The sequence below is a fragment of the Chionomys nivalis genome, chromosome 20 (assembly GCF_950005125.1).
Source record: "Chionomys nivalis chromosome 20, mChiNiv1.1, whole genome shotgun sequence".
Lineage (NCBI taxonomy): Eukaryota > Metazoa > Chordata > Mammalia > Rodentia > Cricetidae > Chionomys > Chionomys nivalis.
The window spans coordinates 55,087,347-55,105,097 of NC_080105.1; the positions used below are offsets into that span (position 1 = coordinate 55,087,347).

Here is a 17,751-nt window from a genome sequence, read left to right on the forward strand (position 1 = left end):
GCAGATCCTACCAGTGCATCTGTCTAGGCTTAAAGAGACTGTTGGAATACTCATTCCTCCTCTCCAGAACGCTCAGTCTTAGAGTATTTTTGAAAGTCAAACCTACAAAGTGTATCCTAACTTTCAGGATAGAGGAAAAGGTCAAAGACTGAACCTCTGTACTTGGGCACCCAGAGAAGGTACTCATGACCCAATTCCTGTTTTATCTCCTTTCCTACTTCCTGACCCAGCCATGCCTGGCACTGGAGGGACTGTGAGGCCATGAGACATACCAGGATGCTGCTGCTGAGCTGGTATCCAAGTCATCCACTCACGACAGTCCAGAGTAATTTTAGAGTACAGTCCTGAGTCACACAAACACAGAGCCTGTTTAAAATGCCCATGCACGTTTTATTAATAAAACTAACAGTGCCGAGTTAAACAAGTCAAACAATTAAAGTCTCTTTATATTCCATAAAATATTACAGAAAAGTTTATTTGTGTTTCAATAAAAAGACTATCATTTTAGAACAGGCAGCTAAGAGCAACTGTGCAGTTAACGAGTTTTTGTGAATAAATTTTAAGAGACTATTGCCTGTCCTTAAATTCCTTTTTCTTTTTATAAAAAAAGAACTATTAAAAATGATTGACAAATTTTGAGTTAAAAAACTGTTAAAACATTCTCTATGTTTAATTTCAACTTTATAATAGATTACAGGAAGATGCTCATGAAACAAATACAACATTTGTTTCAGTACATGTCTTTAAATGATAGACTTATAAGTATGTAAACAACTATATAATAAAAAGTTTCCAAACGTAGCCTGTAAGAAATCAGGCAAATTTACCATAAGCAAACTTTCTAGACAATTTCCATAGCTGCACCAGCGTGGCAGTAAACTTCTTCCAAACAAAACAAAAACAAACAAACAAGAAAAACTACTTTGCAATTTGTTGTTGCAATAGAAAAAAAAAGTGTACAAACTTGATGGAATTACAATAGTCAATATAATTTAAGGAAAAATAAAGTCATAATAAGATGTATGGCGCTTAATGTTTAAAAACTAGAGCTTTGCTATTGGCTTGGTTCTTTGGACACCGCATGATTTAACATATGGAAGGAAAATTCACCCTGAAGTCTGGTAATTCACCACCTGGGTGCTGGATGCCCAGGAGGGGTAGCATTTATTATTGTCACTGGTGTGGGTGCAGTGCAGTTTCCTCAGCAAACCCAGCAACAACTGTTGAGGGACAAAATAAACTTCAAACAAAATAAAAAAGAGAAAGAGAAAGCGCAAAAACACAAAATCCTAAAAGTAAATATGGGCTCTGCATCAGCACGCTGGCTTCAAAACAGCTGCAACGCGGCTCACACCATGGCGGGCACGGTCCTTATGGAGGTGCACAGCTAACCCAACAACTCATGGATATCTTCTTGGAAGCAGGCCAAAAAGAACAAAAAGTCCCACTTTACGTTTTCTTCTCTAGTAATTTTTTCCTGAAGCTGAATCTGAAGAAGGGTCTGCAGGCTGAGTAATCAATCCTCCTCGTCGTTCTCATTAAAGTCATCGTCGTCGTCATCATCCTCCCCAACGTATGAAACAGGGGTCTCCACCCTGGAGCCGCTGTACTGAGACCCATTGGAGCTTGTGGCCAGCATCCCATCTGCACCATTGCTCAAGTCACTGCAAAGACAGACCCGTCAGTGGGGAGAAGCCTGTTCTGTTCATCCAAGAAAGGCTGGATATGACCTTAAGAGGTGGTGGGTTTTTTCCTTTCTTTCTTTTTTAAATTACAAGGCAGAAAAGAAAATTTTTGGCCATCTACAATATTAGAACCCTAACCTGTAATAAGCTTTACTCTGCTTGGGCTTCCTCGGCCTACCCTCTTTAAACATGTAATAGTATAGTGCCTGGTCACTAGACCTCACATGAGATCCCTGAGATACTAAGGTAGGAAAAAGAATGGGTTGGGCATCAAACACCAAACAAGGAACAATTACCTTTGTAAAGCACAGGGCTCATTCCCTAATATTTACCTATCTCTGTCTCTCACATACACTCAAGCCCTAATTACTCTCTCTCTCTCTCTCTCTCTCTCTCTCTCTCTCTCTCTCTCTCTCACACACACACACACACACACACACACTCTACAGCAACATGGGTCAGAACCGGCAATCACCACATATTTAGTGCAGGCTGAGCTGAAGGTGCTTATCAGTTAATGGAAAGTCACAATCATGGATCCTAGAGCTCTCACTGACACTTGTCAGCACCGTACAGGAAACACTAGCCTTCCTTTTGATGGGGAACTACATCTACAACGTTTACCATAGCAAAACTACTCTGAGGTGGTGAAGAACAGTCAAAGCCACAGCTGCCCTTTGGGCTATTCCAGTAACTGCAGGAGACCTACACACTGTGTGCTAAACAGCACAACACAACATTGGCACTCCTCACAACAGGGCGAGGGCTTCATTCTCTCAACGTGAGAAGTGGGAAACCAGGAAAGATTAGACCAAAAAAAGAACCAATGGTCAGCCAGATGGTTCAATGGGTAAAGACTCACAACTTTGATACCCAGAACCTACATAAAGGTGGAAAGAGAGTCAACTTCATGAAGTTGTCTTCTGCCCTCCACATATTTAACACGCACACACACACACGCACACACACATGACTACAGAGAAAACACATTAGAACACACTCCACTTCAAGCAATAACTGTTGTTAAGCACATTCTCATTCAGCTCAAACTTCAGCACAAGAGCGAGAAAAGCTGATCTCTGAGAGCTAGTGCATTACAACACAGGAAACCTCAAACACAAATGCCACTCGCGCTGTCACCCAAACAACCCTTGGAATAACACGAGGGTGCTCACTCACACTATGGCCTCAATTGACTCCAGCAACACCTATGGCTACTAACTTCAAACAATTCTACAATTAAATTTATATCTTATTAACATTTAAGCATAACTTAAGACTGTACCTACAACATAATAAGCAATACTCATTATTTCCTTGTTCAATTTCACTACAAAGGCCATCTTAAGGCTATCTCTAAGTATACCACTCACCTTCTGAAATTGCTAGGCCAGATGATGGCTGGTATGTTTACTTAAACAGTGAAGGTCCTCCAATAAAGACCTCCAATAAAGAGAAGCAAAGTTGGGGAATATTGTTTTCAGGTGTGTGACTTTTGTCTACACTGCATTTGTGTAACTCTGTGAAGCTGTGTTTCTGTGCCTGTCTAAAACACCTGATGGTCTAATAAAGGGATGAACTGCCATGGAATTCCCCTCTGTATGCTGTGATCACCATTAATGAAGGAAGGAACTGCTTTGGGCCCCTATAGCAGAGCTATAGGGGAACAGAGCTAGATGGGGAAAACTAAGCGGAATGCTGGGAGAAAGGAGGTAGAATCAGAGAGAAGCCATGTACCCTGCCAGAGACAGATGCCAGAACTTTAGCTGGCAAGCCACAGCCACGAGGCAATACACAGATTAATGGAGATGGGTTAAATTAATATGTAAGAGTTAGACAATAAGAACTAATGGGAACTAATGGGCCAAGCAGTGATTTAAATAATACAGTTTCTGTGTGATTATTTCAGGGCTAAGAAGTTGGGAACTAACTAGCGGCCTCCTCCAACAACGAATGGCTAATAGCAAGGCAAGAGTAAGGATAGGCAAGGCTAGCAGGCAGAGCATATAAATAGGAGAACTGAGAACAAAAAGAAAGAAGAGCCAGAGAACAAGGAGAGGAGGACACCAGGGGCTAGACACTTAGCTACACAGCTAGCCACGGAGAAAGAAGTAAAGAAAGGTATACAGAAATAGAAAAAGATAAAAGCCCAGAGGCTAAAGGGAATCGGATAATTTAAGAAAAGCTGGCAAGAAACAAGCCAAGCTAAAATTGGGCATTCAGAAGTAGTAGGCCTTCATATGCGATTTATTTGGGAGCTGGGTGTCAAGCTCCCCAGTAAGTCAAGAGTAAAATATCACATAATGCGATAAAATGCAAAGTGTTGGGCTGTCTGTCACATGAGGATCTGATTTGAGATCACTAAAACCCATGTAAAGTCAGGTCACAAACGTTACAGAGACGGCTCAGAGGTTAAGAGCACTAGCCACTCTTACAGGGTTCCTATCATCCTTTTATGGCCTCCACAGGTACCTGGCATGCATGTGGTGCGCAAACGTGTATGCACAAAACACTCACATACCATACAAATTTAAATAATATTTTAAAGAAAAAGCCATACTCAGCAGTAACCCTAGAACTAGGGGCCAGAAGGCAGAGACAGGCAGATCTCTGGAGCTCGCTCGACCAGTTTAACCAATCTGTGAGCTCTGGGTTCAGTGAGAGAGTTTTTAAAAATAAGCAATAAAAGAGGATATCCTCCATGTGCACACGTACCTATACACACATGCACACACACATGCATACACACATGCATACACACAAAAACCAAACACTACCGCTCCAGGGAAGCAGAGGAGCTGTTGCCAGTTGAAAGTCACTGGAAGAAGAGTCAGTTTTGTTCAGGGATGTGGGCCCTAAGGGCCACCCACGCCCGGCAGATAATCCCACACCCATACAAACGCATACCGGCAACACTAAGCAGACTTAGTGAGTGTGAGGGAGAGGGGTCGAGGGCAAATGATCATATGCAAGGATACGAAGTCAGGAAGAAAGAGAGGGAGAACAGGGGAAAGTGGTGGGGAGGAATGAGGGGTGGATTTGATCAGAATGCATTGCATGCATGTATGAATGTAAGTAAAATACTTTTTAAAAAGAAAAAAAAACAAACCTACAAACCAATAGTAGGTTTTGACCAGGTATGGTATGGAGAGCTGTAATTCCAGCACTGGAGAGAGTGAGGCAAAAGGATGTTAAGGTCAATGCCGGGTCTGGCTGTATAGTGAAACTGTCTTAAAGGGAAAAAGGGGGGGGGGGGGAGCTGGGAAGGTATTACAGTAAGGTAATAGTGCTTGCTATGCAAACCTGATGAACTGAGTTTGGTTCCAGGATCCCACAATGAAACGAGTAAACAACTCCTAAAAGTTGTCCTCTGACTTCTACACAAGTACCACGATGTGTATGCTAACACTCACATACACACAATAGCAGATTTTTAAAAACTGGGGCCAAAAGCACTTGCCACACAAGCCTGGAGACGAAAGTTTGATCCTTGGAACCATGAAAAGGTGGGAGAGAATTGATTCCACACATGCCCGCATACATCATATACACAAACACACAAATAATAATAATAAAACAAAAGTGTTTATAAATATAGTATACAGAAACAGGAAATAAAATTGTATAAACACTGTACCATCAGATATATTTTAAGAAAATAGCCATTTTTAAAAAAAAACTATTAAAAACAAAACAAAACAAAATACTGGTTAGGTGGTGGCGGCACACGCCTTTAATTCCAGTACTCAGAAGCAGGTGAATCTCCACGTTTGAGGCCTGGTCTACAAAGCAAGTTCCAGGACATCCAGGACTACACAGAGACCCTGTCTCAAATCCCCTCCCCCCAAAAAGCAAACCCCCAAAGAAAACAAAACCTTTAACACTTTCCCTGCTGAGGACAGCAGGACATGCGTAGGTTTGTAAGTCTGCCCCCACCTTACTATCAAATACTAAAAAAAAACCAACAACGAAACAACCACATAAATCTATATATCCATGGGGGGCCTTCTGCAGGGATAAACACTGTCCCTGCCTATCTGACACAGCAGAGCTGCCCCACCCACAGTTGTCACCTGGCAGAAAGCCTTGTGCCATTGGACGTAGAACCTGTTGTTGTGACGAATACTCCACCAATGGATCCCTGAGCCATTTCTAAAAAGAGAGAGAAGCAAATGGAAGTAAAACTGGGAAGCCAGGCATGGTGGCACCTGCCTTTAACCCCTGCACTTGGAGGAAACTCTCGAGTTCTGGACCAGTCAGAGCTATACAGTAAGACCATCTCTAACCAAGAGAAACTCCTGAGACCCAATGAGCAAGAACGAAGCAAGGCTACATGACAGCCACAGCTTGGGGAGATCCTCCAACACTCTGACTGGTTGCTTTCCACACCCTCTGTAATATGAACCAGGGCGGCTGGTTCCCAGGCAGGCAGGACAAGGGCAGCATGTTCCCCTTAGGAGGGGCGCCCAGTGCAGCTCTGTGTGCCAGAACAGCCGAGGGCAGAAAGAGAACAGCACAAGTGCACAGCATCCCCTTACAGCTGAGACCCCAGAGCTCTACAGAAGCAGAAGGCAGGGCCCAGGCCAGGTATCAAGTCTGCATCTACTGCTCTGCTGCAGGACGGCTGAGTGCAGGCAGGAGCTAATGTCCCCAAGCCTCAGACAGGGCAGGACAGATACTCATGTGATCTGGGACAGAGTTTTTGGCACACAAGGAGTCCCTGACAACAATCTCAGAAAGCAAATTCACACCATGCATTTTTGACTGTTGAACACGATCTTTTTTTTTTTTTTTAATGAATTACCACTAGGGTATCACAGTGGTGTCATGACCTGAGCTCAGCAAAGTCACTAAAAGCCTGGGAATGGACAGCCCTACTCCACGCTATCCTAAGGGAACACCAGTAGCTCACAAGGCCATTCTTGCTGACAGCCTTAGGAGTGTGTCAGGCCCATTACCTCCGTCCTCCCTCAGGAGACAGATTCTCACTCCATAACACGCCATCATGAAAACCACAAATGTCGCTCGCAGAACCTAACAAACACGTGTCCAGCAGGTGCCACACCAAAGAGACCGATGTTCAGCCAGGTACTAGGGATGTAGCAGGTCACATCATGGCCAGTTACAGGGCACAACTGACCTGTCACATATGGTTCTAGAGCTTTTGGTACCAAACTTCTCGCCACCTTGAGGTCTTCAGCAGAACAGTTCCCCGATTCCAGTCCGCATGCCATGCCCATGCGCTTGAGCACCTCAATATCGTCATGGATTTCAAACGTGTTGTCGAAGTTAAACAGATACTCAAATCTGTGGGGGAAAGGTACTGTGAGAATTAGGGGCCAGTACTGTAGGTGGGGACAGGCAGCAGTTCCTCCCCACCACCCTCCACATCCTCCATCCTGGATCCTGTAACTGAACTTCTCCAAGAAAGTTTTAACTAGAGAATGAAAGACAAACCATTGCATAAGTCTGCAAACTGATGTTTTGCTCTAGGCATGGCACTGAGCCTGGACACAACGCTACCTGCACATCACTGGGTAGGGACACAACGCTACCTGCACATCAGTGGGTAGGGACACAATGCTGCCTGCACTTCACTGGGTAGGGACACAGTGCTGCCTGCACATCACTGGATAGGGACACAATGCTGCCTGCACATCACTGGGTAGGGACACAACACTGACTGCGCATCACTGGGTAGGGACACAATGCTGCCTGTCCATCACTGGGTAGGGACACAACGCAACCTGCACATCACTGGGTGGGACACAACACTGCCTGCACATCACTGGGTGGGACACAACGCTGCCTGCACATCACTGGGTGGGACACAACGCTACCTGCACATCACTGGGTAGGGACACAACACTGACTGCACCTCACTAGGTAGAAACACAATGCTACCTGCACATCACTGGGTAGGGACACAATGCTACCTGCACACACATTCTTGCTGCTGGGTCATAAGAACCACTAGAGACCACAAATACTGTAACTAGGCAGCCTTAAGGCTGTCATCAATGTATCCCAGAGTTTGTTCCCTAAGAGGACTACACTTGGAGGACCCATTGAGGACGAACTTGTCATTGGAGATGCTGCAGTCAATGACGGTCTTCCTGCTGGTGTTCACAATGATGAAGGGCAAGTGGATGACAGAGTTGGGAGGAGGCGGCCGGCGGGCCTGCTGTTCAGCTTGGCGGTTCCTCTGCACCAAGTTCTTGAAGGCAATTTGCTGAAAAAGACCAACAGGGCCCCCGGGCAGATGTCATTACCAGTACCACAATCACTGTCCTTCCTGCAGACAGTGGGAACCTGGGTGATGAGAGATCAGCTTTAGCAGTCCTGACATCTGCTGAAAGTCTATAGGGGACAAGGGGTACAGGCAAAGCAACTACACAGGCAGAGGCCCTGATCCCCATACGGTAAAAAAATTCAACCTTGGCAAGTAAGGGCAGGAAATGGGGAGTGGTTGGGCCACTACCTACACAGCATCCTTTTTCCTCTGGGAAGAGAATCCCTGATTTCCCAAATCTACTTGGTACCTGAAACTGGCCCTACACAGGAAGAGCTATGTCACCAAGCACTAGGTCCTGAGCACCACTCCTTCACCAGTCACATTTTAGGTAGTTAAGACGGCCTTGTGAAGCCAGGCAGTGGCGGTGACACCTTTAATCCCAGCACTCAAGAGGCAGAGGCATGGAAATCTCTGAGTTCAAGCCTGGTCTACAGAATGAGTTCCAGGACAGCCAAGGCTACACAAAGAAACTGTCTCAAAAAAAACCAAGAAGAAGAAGAAAAAGATGGCCTTGTGAGGGGCTAGGATCATGTTGGGATCTCCAGCTCTAATTACTATGTGTCCTGGATACCTACGGTCATCCCAGGCTGGTGACCAATGATCAGTATCATCACTTGGTCTCCTGGAAGGTCCAGCCTGCTCTGCCATAAGCCCTGCACACACCATCTTCACTAGATGGCCAAGTCCCCGCAGTCCCAGAACTACTTCACATGAACATAGAGCCTCAACCACAATGTCCAGGAGCTGTCAAAACTCACATCTACAGAGTTCATGGCATGCCTACAAGTGCTTAGACACACTTGCTCGGTCAGTCTCTCTGGGAACAAGACCTGTGTGGCCAACAGCCTGCTTCCAGGGGGAAGGTGGGGTGCTCAGATGGGCCACTACCTGCAAGATGAGCTCCTGGAGCTGTGACTGCTTCTGCTTGATCCTCTCCAGCCTCCGTTGCCTCTCTACCTGCAGAGAGAACAGTGAGGAGGGGTTGTCCATTAGCATGCAGACTGACAAACTGCACCTGCCAGGCCACAGGCACTAGCTCACCAATGGCATCGGCCACAGTGAAACTGAAGGCCAGTGCCCCTGCAACTTCAACATTACACTTGATCCTTTCTCAGAGTTGGAGGGTTATATATTTGTGTACACACACAACGACAACAGAAAAACTCATAAATAAGGATTGGGAATTAAGCTCCCTGCCCCACAACTATATGTAAAAACTGCCTGGCAACAGAGGCTAATAAACACAAAGGGACTCCCATGACATCAACTCAGCCACCTGACATGGCCCTCTCAAGTGACCAAGGACAAAGAACACCTATTTTAGGTTGTGCACCTCTAGGTTCTGGCACTCCTGAGCTGAGTTGGTGGGTAGGCCGATCCACTTGATCTCCTTCTTCTCCTTGGAGATGATGTTCATGGCCATCAGCACGTTTAAGGCATCGTAGACACGCCGCCGGATGTTCTTCTGGTCATAAGCCTAGAAGACAAAGCGAGTCTTCTTGGTGACCTGATGGCTCGGAAACTAACATTTGAGGTTCAGACCGCATGCATGTCCCAAGGGGAAACTCCTGATCATCCTCTGTGACACTGGTCCTGCAGATGGCCCAGGTTACTTCTTAAACCGAACCAGGAATCCTCAGCATCTACCTACCACTGCTTCAACTTGAAAGGCTGAGCAACCCAAGCCGACGTACTTCCAGAATACTTACGGACTCATTTGGTAGGATGTGGTTGTCAGCAGCACTGAACTCTGCAACCAGCTCATCAGCCACCTCATTGTAGGAGGTGGTCCCTTTCCTCTGCACCTTCTCACACACCTTCATAGAGAAATGCCGTAGGCCCTTGCCATTCTTCTCACCTTTCCTGTTCCGCTTCCTTTCAAACACCAGAAAAACAGACACTATTAGTAGTCACAGGAGCCGATGCGAATCATGGCACTTGCAGAGAAAAGGCCCAAGGCTGCAGAGGCCCCAGAGGCCCATTGTTCCCACAGCCCCACCACAGGCGGCAGGGACTCCGCCCTAACACAGCAAGGACACTGGTAAGGATCAGTTTCTCAGGTCAGAAAAGAACATATACAAGGCCAGTTCACACACCTGTGCCTTTAAATGTCAGGGAAGATGGACAGACATCCGAAGGGCAGACATCAGCATGGGTCTGATCCGGACCACACACTAGGCACCACTGTTCTAAAGACGTCTGCTGGCATCAGATCATGGCACATTTTAGTGTAAACTTAGGAATTTTCAGGGCTAATTTCATCAGGCTACCATGACCTAAGGCAAGTACTTAGACTGACAGGCACGTGATAACAAGAGGAAACCCTGATGTGAGCGTGCAGTCAGGGAGCACACCAGATGTGTCACCCTCACTAAACCACACCAGGAACAGTCACCAAGTTCCTCCGGAGTTTTGGGCACAGGTGATTTTAAATTAAAGCAACAGAGACATGGTTTCACAGTCGTGTGCTTTTAAGAAGGGACACAGTGGTAACCTTTAAAGACAACCACTTCGCTTCCACGTCTGCTATCTCTCGGTGGCAGTGCAGTCCCGAGGGACCATCCACGGGATAGTCCTGAAGTGGTACATAGAAGTCAAACCCTGTGGCAGTAGGTAAAATCTGCACGCTTATTCCCAGCCTGAACAGTGACAAGTTTCAAAGTGGTTGTGTCAGAGTAGAGGACAGTGTTCTCTTCTTTGTGGCCCAGAGCTCCAAATCCCCCCAAATTGTCGCTGGCAGGAGCTAGGCTTGAACCTTGCCATCTAGCCCAGACAGGGATGAGATGAGAGCTTTGAACTCTGTGTATTCAGGCACGCCCACTACAGACCATGTGACCATGGCCAGAGGAAAGAGGGAACATTCTAGGTAGTTGCCACCTAAGGGTGGGGGTGCTCACCCAGCAGACCAAGGTGAGGAGTCAGACGGCTGGTTCTGAGACACAAAGTGAGTATTGGGAGTGTGTGGGCTTCCTACCACAATAGTGTTTGATGCTGCAGGTCTCTGAGGCGTGCCAATCACCTACAGTCAAAAGAGAATTCAGAACAATCAGACCCCTCCCCTCCACATCATGGCAGTGCCATTTCTGTCACCTGCTTACGTAGGTAGTCACTGTAGCACCTCACCAGCTGTGGTGAGAAGACCGCAGAGAAGCAAATGTCCCATGGCAACAACATGGGAAGTACTGACCACTATGGCTACAGCTGCTCTGCATACGAACTATGCCCATGAGCTAAGACAACTTTTCACTTAACAAAAGCATCAGGAAGCCTCAGTCAGGTGGGCAAGCTTGAGAAGACAGAGAAGACCAGAGTGTTAGACTCTGGAGTGGACAAGGCAAGTCTCCCATGGCAAGAGCATGTGAGTAATACCCATACCAAGAAGGCAACTTACTGATAGCTAGGTTTAATAACAAAACATTAACATATGTCTGGCTTATTTACTTCTAATGAGATAGACAAAGATAAAAACGTCATCTAAAGTATGAAAGTAAACAAAACTGCAAACCTTGGACAGACAGCAGCCTCTGCCTAGGCTGAGCTGGTGCTTGGCTGTCTGTCCTGCCTATGTCACTTCTCTGCAGTTTTCCAGGGACCCCAGGGTTCAAAAGGGACAGGTGGCTCCCTTGGTCACATACAGCCAACAGTCTACCTGCTCAGGGGTGATGGCTCTTGGGGGTCATGGTAACCAGTTCTACCACAGGATTGAGGTACCGACCACTCTTACAGCACCCTACTGAGGATTCAGCAATGCCTCCCTCTGATGTCTTTCGGTACAAGGTCTGCTGTTTTGGTTCCCTCAGTTAACAAACAAACCCGTTCTGAAGACAGACACTGTCCTATACAGACAACTAATGTCTCAATAAGTCAGAAATCTTGCTACATACATAACTCTAAGTCAAAAAAAACCTCTGGTAAATCCCAAACTACAAAGTGACCAAATTCTATGGGGATACTCCCACAGGGGCTGATCCCAAATATCCCTCTTTTGCCTAATCAAGGTGTGGGTACACTTTGGGAGCACTAGGTCACTGTGCTGGAAATGTTGGGCACACAGGAAGGGAAGTACATCTTGGTTCGCTCTCTTAGGTTGGTCTAGGGGACCCTCCCCATCCTCACAGACGACAAGAGCTTCATGCTGCCACAGGTAGTGCTTGCTGGTCACGTTCACACATCCCACACGAGCACGAGAGCTGTGCAGAGTCCTGGAGCTCATGGCTGTGAGGGACTTCAGTCTACTCTGCAGCAGGAAGAACAACAACCCCTGGGAAGACACACAGCAAGACTCAGAGGAGCCTGGGGTCACCTGCCTGCATCTGGCAGCTGTGCTTGTGCAAGAGCGCACTTGTGTCTGGCTTACCCACTGCCCACAAGGAAGTTGCCAAATGACTGGGTCTGAAGAAAACTTGCTCCCAGCTTCATCTCCTCCACATAGTACTTCTTGAATTGCTTTGCCAAGGAGGGTCGGGTGCCCCTGCCACAGGCAGCCTCACTTCTCACTGAGATCTACTTCCATCAGGACACACAGACACACGCTTGCCCAGAGGCCCTCTGCATGTACCAGGTACAGCACACAGTGAGCTCCCCAACTCTCAGGTACACACATCTTCTCTGTGGATCTGACAACAGAAAGAAGGCAGGCTGTGCACAAAGAAGAGCTATCTACCCTTGGCATGCACATGTTCCAGCCTCCGTAAGTTTGTGCACAGAATGCCTGGCAAATGCTCAGCCCTGTGTGCCCATGCTCTCGGCACATGTGCACACACTGCTTAGAATAAGCTCTGGTTCTGTGTACACATGCTGCTGGGATCAGAGTCAGCAGAAACAAGTTCAACTGCAGCAGTGGGAGGCCATGGAGGCAAGAGAGAAAATGGGAAGCAGACCAAGGAAATGTCAGCAAGTGGGATGAGGAAAGAGGCAAAGGCAAGAGGAGAGCCAAATGCCCAGGCCTTAAAAGAAACAGAAGAAAACTGGGTTGTAAAGAAGCAACTCCCTGCTGGTATGGCAAGATGAAGGCCTGCAGATAAAGCCTCAGGGAGCACAGTCATTTGGGAAGGAAGTGGGTTCCATTATTTTATCTGTACCCTGACACTGGGAAGCAAGGACTCCCCTTGATGTGCACATGTTTCATATCTGCATACAAGTGTGTGCAGCATGGTGGTGGTGGCGCACACACACCTTTAATCCCAGCACTCAGGAGGCAGAAGCAGGCAAATCTCTGTGAGTTCAAGGCCAGTCTGGTCTACAAGAGCTAGTTCCAGAACAGGCTCCAAAGCTACAGAGAGACCCTGTCTAAAAAAAAAAAAAAAAAGAAGAGAGAAAGAGAGGGGGCGGAATACAGCTCAGCAATATGCTGCTTACTTTAAAACATATGAGGTCTAGGTTCAATCCCCACCACTACAAAGAACAAACACCCACCTACCTACAGCGTGTGAGCCCTGACACAGTACTATATTACAAAGCATAAAACAGCAATCACTGCACTCCTCCAACAAAGTTCAATTCCAATCAGATGTTGACTTTAAGATCAATAAAGCTTAAATAACCTCATATTAACTTCCTCCCTACTCAGTGGTACACAAATTTTGCAAAGATAACTTGCTCAAACTCTCCGTGCAGTGCTCACGGTAGGAAGAATGTTTTCTTCTCATTGCCAAGAAGAACCCAGATCCATACCACAGGGTTGCAGAGTCCTTAAAACCCAGGGCTCTCCCCACATACATGGCACTTACAACCCCAATGCTTCATCCAGGCACTAAGGAGGAAGAGGCAGAAGAAGATAAAGTTCTGGGACGACACCAGCCTGGGCTACACAAAATGATCTCCAAGCCAGCCCGTGGTACATAATGAGATCTCACCTCAAACAAAACAAAAAAACAACAATGGGCTTGAAAGATGGCTCAGTGGTTAAGAGCCAAGTGTTACTCATGCCAAGGACCCAAGTTTGATTCTCAGCACCCACATGGTGACTCACAAGCTAACTCTAGTTCCAGGAGATATGATGTTCTCTTCTGAACCCCAAGGGCACCAAGCACAAGTGGTACACATATACAATGTAGCCAAAATACTCATAGAATAATTTTAAATGTAAAAAAATTAAAAACAAAAATAACAAACACTTGGAATCACTGAAGACACAGAGGACACCAGTGAGTGTAAATACTGGCACATTCCAAGTAAAGCTGAAGCACGGAATGACAAGAACACCCACGTGTGACTGCTCTCTGTAGAAAGCCTGACTATGCTGTACAGCTGCCCAACAGCTGCCTAGAACTCTGGGGCTGAGGGCCATCTGGGAACACCTGGTGATACCTGTGGGAACCCAGAGAGCAGAGGGACAGCTGGGGACACCTGGGGAAAGCTGTGGAGGTTTGGTGAAATAGATCAGTTGATAAAGGTGCTTGTCACCAAGCCTGATGACCTGAGTCCAGTTCCCAGAACCCACAGGGTGGGGAAAAAGAAATAACTTCTGCTAGTTGTCCTCTGACCTAAACATGTGCTCACCTAATACACACAAAACAGAACACAAATACTTTTAAAAATGTTAAGTTACAGAATCCTAAGGCCCCAGGATTACTTGCGGGAAGCACAAAGCCCCTTATTCCCACCAGGGAGGGTGCCAGCCCTCCCCAGAAGATAGAGTCTGGTGGGGTGAGACGCTGAGAGAAAGCAGCACACGGGCAAGGATAGAGGCATGCATGTCACGAAGGCCCAGGTTTCTCAGGAGCCAGAACACCTAGGGACTAGGGCGAAAATCCAGAGCCATGAAGAAGGTAGGTGCTTAGATGAAAGACAGGAATCTGTCCACTGTTGGGTCTGTGCAAAAATACAATGACGCTCCAGCTACAGGTAAGTCTGCACGGCCCTATGGGGCGCCTCATCTTTGATGCATTACTCAATGACGGAGGGGATGGTGTTGGTCCCTTCCTGTGGCTATAGCCACACAACCACACCCTTCCTCCATCCCTTTGCAGCTAGGAGACACAGTGGCTACAGAGGAAGGCCACAGAAGTTGGCATAACACACAGCAAACTCTCTAGGCTCAGAGCTCAGGCAAATGAAGCCATGGAGCAGAAAGCTTGCCCAGGCTTTGGTCAGCCCACCTATACCATGATTACTGCCGTGTGTATAGGAGCTTCATATACTCCCGGACATAGGGGCACACTGAAGACACTAAGACTGAATGAACGCTGTTTGTACAACAGAAAGCAGTGCACACTTTCAGATCTTTATGCACCCTTGAGAAAGGAGTCACTCCTCAAGCAACCTCCACTGCTCAGGAAACCGTGGCCACAGCAACACTGCCCGCATCTAGCCCATCCCATAGGAACCGACATCCATGTGTCTTTCCACTTACCACTTGCTGTGTGATATTGACATTGGACTGTCCAAAGGTTTTTGGCAAAAGCTGCTTTCCAAGTGTGTTCACTGTGGATGGGTGGACAGCTACAAGAGACACCACACCTGGAACACAAGCACACAGGTGAGGAGTTAAATTGCTTCTCTGAGCTGAGGTTAAAGGGCAGTCCAGGAAGATGATGTTTTTAATCAAGCGCCCAGCCTCCTGAGTTTTGACACTGTAGACCTATGGCTCAGTCACAAATGCTCCAGATTTGGACCTGAACCCTCCAGTTCCCTCTCTGGGGCATTGGTTAATGAAGGTACTGGGCCTGGGGACTAGCAGGGTTCATTCTACAGCAGGCACTGGACTTACCACAGCGGTTCCCCAGTGGCTGCTCCAGTCACTAACGGCCCATGCCCTGCCCCACCCTCATGTCTTGGGGGTAAACTGGCCATTTCTCTGTTCTAATGTGGTGAAATAAAGCGGTACAGCTAAGATGTTCTCCTAACATGAAGACTGGCGCACAGAATTCCCAAAGGCCGACGTTACAGCTCTACAAGAATGATCAGAACATGAACTAGAGCTAACTCTCACTAAAATAGTGTCTAAATGTATAATATAAAGATTTTCAAAGAACTCATTGTTTTCAAATATAGCTGTATGGACAGTATCAACTACCACAAATCACAAAAAGATCCTAAAACATTACATTCACATTTCTGTAATTGGTAAGCGCACCCTTCCTGTCTTTAGATTTAAGGCCAGAAATTACAAACATGTAAGAGCTGGTGTTTCCCTACCACACCTACAAGGACTGGCACATGAGTGCCCCCACCAGACCTTAGCCAAAGGTTAACAAGTGAGGTTTCCCAATTTCCCAGGTTTTGTTTATCCTCCTCTTGGTGCATGTCTAGGTGTTGAACCCAGAGTCTCACACACGCCACGCAAGCACTCCATCTAAAGCCCAGTGCAAGAAACGGCTTTAAGTAAACGGCCCCATTATCAAAGAACTGCATGGGTTCAAGGCAGTCCCCATCAAAGCACTAACGTTCTTTACAGGGCTAGAAGAAGCAGTCTAAAATTAGGAGGCATAAGAAACCCCAAACAGCCAAAGTAACCATAAGCATAAAGAACAATGCCGGAGGTGTGGCAATACCTGATCTTAAACTAGAGCCACAGTGACAAAACCGACCCACAGAGCACTGCGTTAAAACAGAAGATCCAGACACAAACCCAAGGGGCTACAGACACTTGAGTTTCAACAGAAATGACAAACATGCACCGGGAAAAAAGCAGCCTCTTCAAATGGTGCTGTGAAAACTGGATTTCCATATGCAAAAGAATGAAGCTAAACAATCCTGTGCAAAAATTCTTTCAAAATATATCAAAGACCTTATCACGAGACCCTAAACTCTGAAACTGCAAGATGAAGACAGGACAAACTCTTGATGCTAAAGGTACAGGCAAGGACTTTCTACAAAGGACTCCAGTTGCACAGAAAATCACTCCAAGAACTGACAAACAGGACTACATAAAATGGAAAGTGAGCACCAGTGAGGAAAGCTTACAAAATAGGAGAAAAATCACCAGCCACTCATCTAACAGGAGACTAACATCAAAATATAAAGAAATAAGAAACACCAAAGGAACAAATAAACCAATCAATAGCTGAGCAAATGAGTTAAGTTTTCAAAAGAAGTACAAACAGCCAGTTAACACCAAAACAATAATAAATAATAACTGTTCAGCAACTTTAGCCAAAGACAATGATAATCAAAACCACATCAAGAGTCCATCTAACCCACCAGAATGGATATCACCAAGAAATCGAGTAAAAAATGCTGGAGGATAAAGGGAAGGAGAACTCTTAGCACCGCACCATTGGTGAGGACGCAAGCTGATACAGTCACAAGGAAAATCAGTGCAGAAGTTCGCTGGGTACTGTGCACATACCCATACCCATACATGTGCATACATATGATTAGAAAGACTCATGTGCACATACACACACACATACACATGCATACACATGACTGAAAATAAAAGTAAGTCTGGGGAAACAAAAACTAGGGGTTAGACAGATGACTCAGTGGATGAGAGCACTTGCTGCTCATGAAGAGGACTGGAGCTGGTAGCCAGTACCCAGTGTGGCTCACAACTATCTATAGATCCAGGGTATGCAAGGTTTCTTCTGGCCTCTAGGAGTACCAGGCACCAGGTACACATACATACATGCAAACAAACATACACATGAAGTTTTTAAAAAAAAAAAAAAAAAAATCAATGCTGGGAATATATTCCAGGGCCTTGGACACACCAAGTAAGTGTTCTACCATTCAGCTTACTTTGTGTATTTAATCGCATGAACATTAAGAAATACATGTGATGTCAAGAGAAACTCAAATGGTAGAAAGTTACAACAGTAATATGGG

General features: G+C 46.2%; 1 protein-coding gene across 11 annotated transcripts in view; it reads right to left on the reverse strand.

Annotated features, from left to right (window-relative positions):
- Positions 1-375: 375 nt before the first annotated feature.
- Tfdp1 (transcription factor Dp-1) overlaps positions 376-17,751 on the reverse strand; it is a 44,366-nt gene continuing 26,990 nt past the window's right edge. For 6 of the 11 annotated variants that reach the window (XM_057752368.1, XM_057752369.1, XM_057752371.1 and 3 more), the window contains 9 exons: positions 15,335-15,441; positions 10,878-10,999; positions 9,690-9,855; positions 9,314-9,457; positions 8,869-8,937; positions 7,766-7,917; positions 6,826-6,992; positions 5,759-5,837; positions 376-1,664 (listed from right to left, as the gene is read on the reverse strand). In XM_057752368.1, coding sequence (XP_057608351.1) covers positions 1,517-1,664; positions 5,759-5,837; positions 6,826-6,992; positions 7,766-7,917; positions 8,869-8,937; positions 9,314-9,457; positions 9,690-9,855; positions 10,878-10,999; positions 15,335-15,441 — 1,154 coding nt within the window. In that variant the 3' untranslated portion in view covers positions 376-1,516. Of the gene's footprint in view, positions 1,665-5,758; positions 5,838-6,825; positions 6,993-7,765; positions 7,918-8,868; positions 8,938-9,313; positions 9,458-9,689; positions 9,856-10,076; positions 10,180-10,877; positions 11,000-15,334; positions 15,442-17,751 lie in introns of those variants that run through there. The other 5 variants (XM_057752374.1, XM_057752376.1, XM_057752375.1 and 2 more) reach the window with 2 other exon arrangements.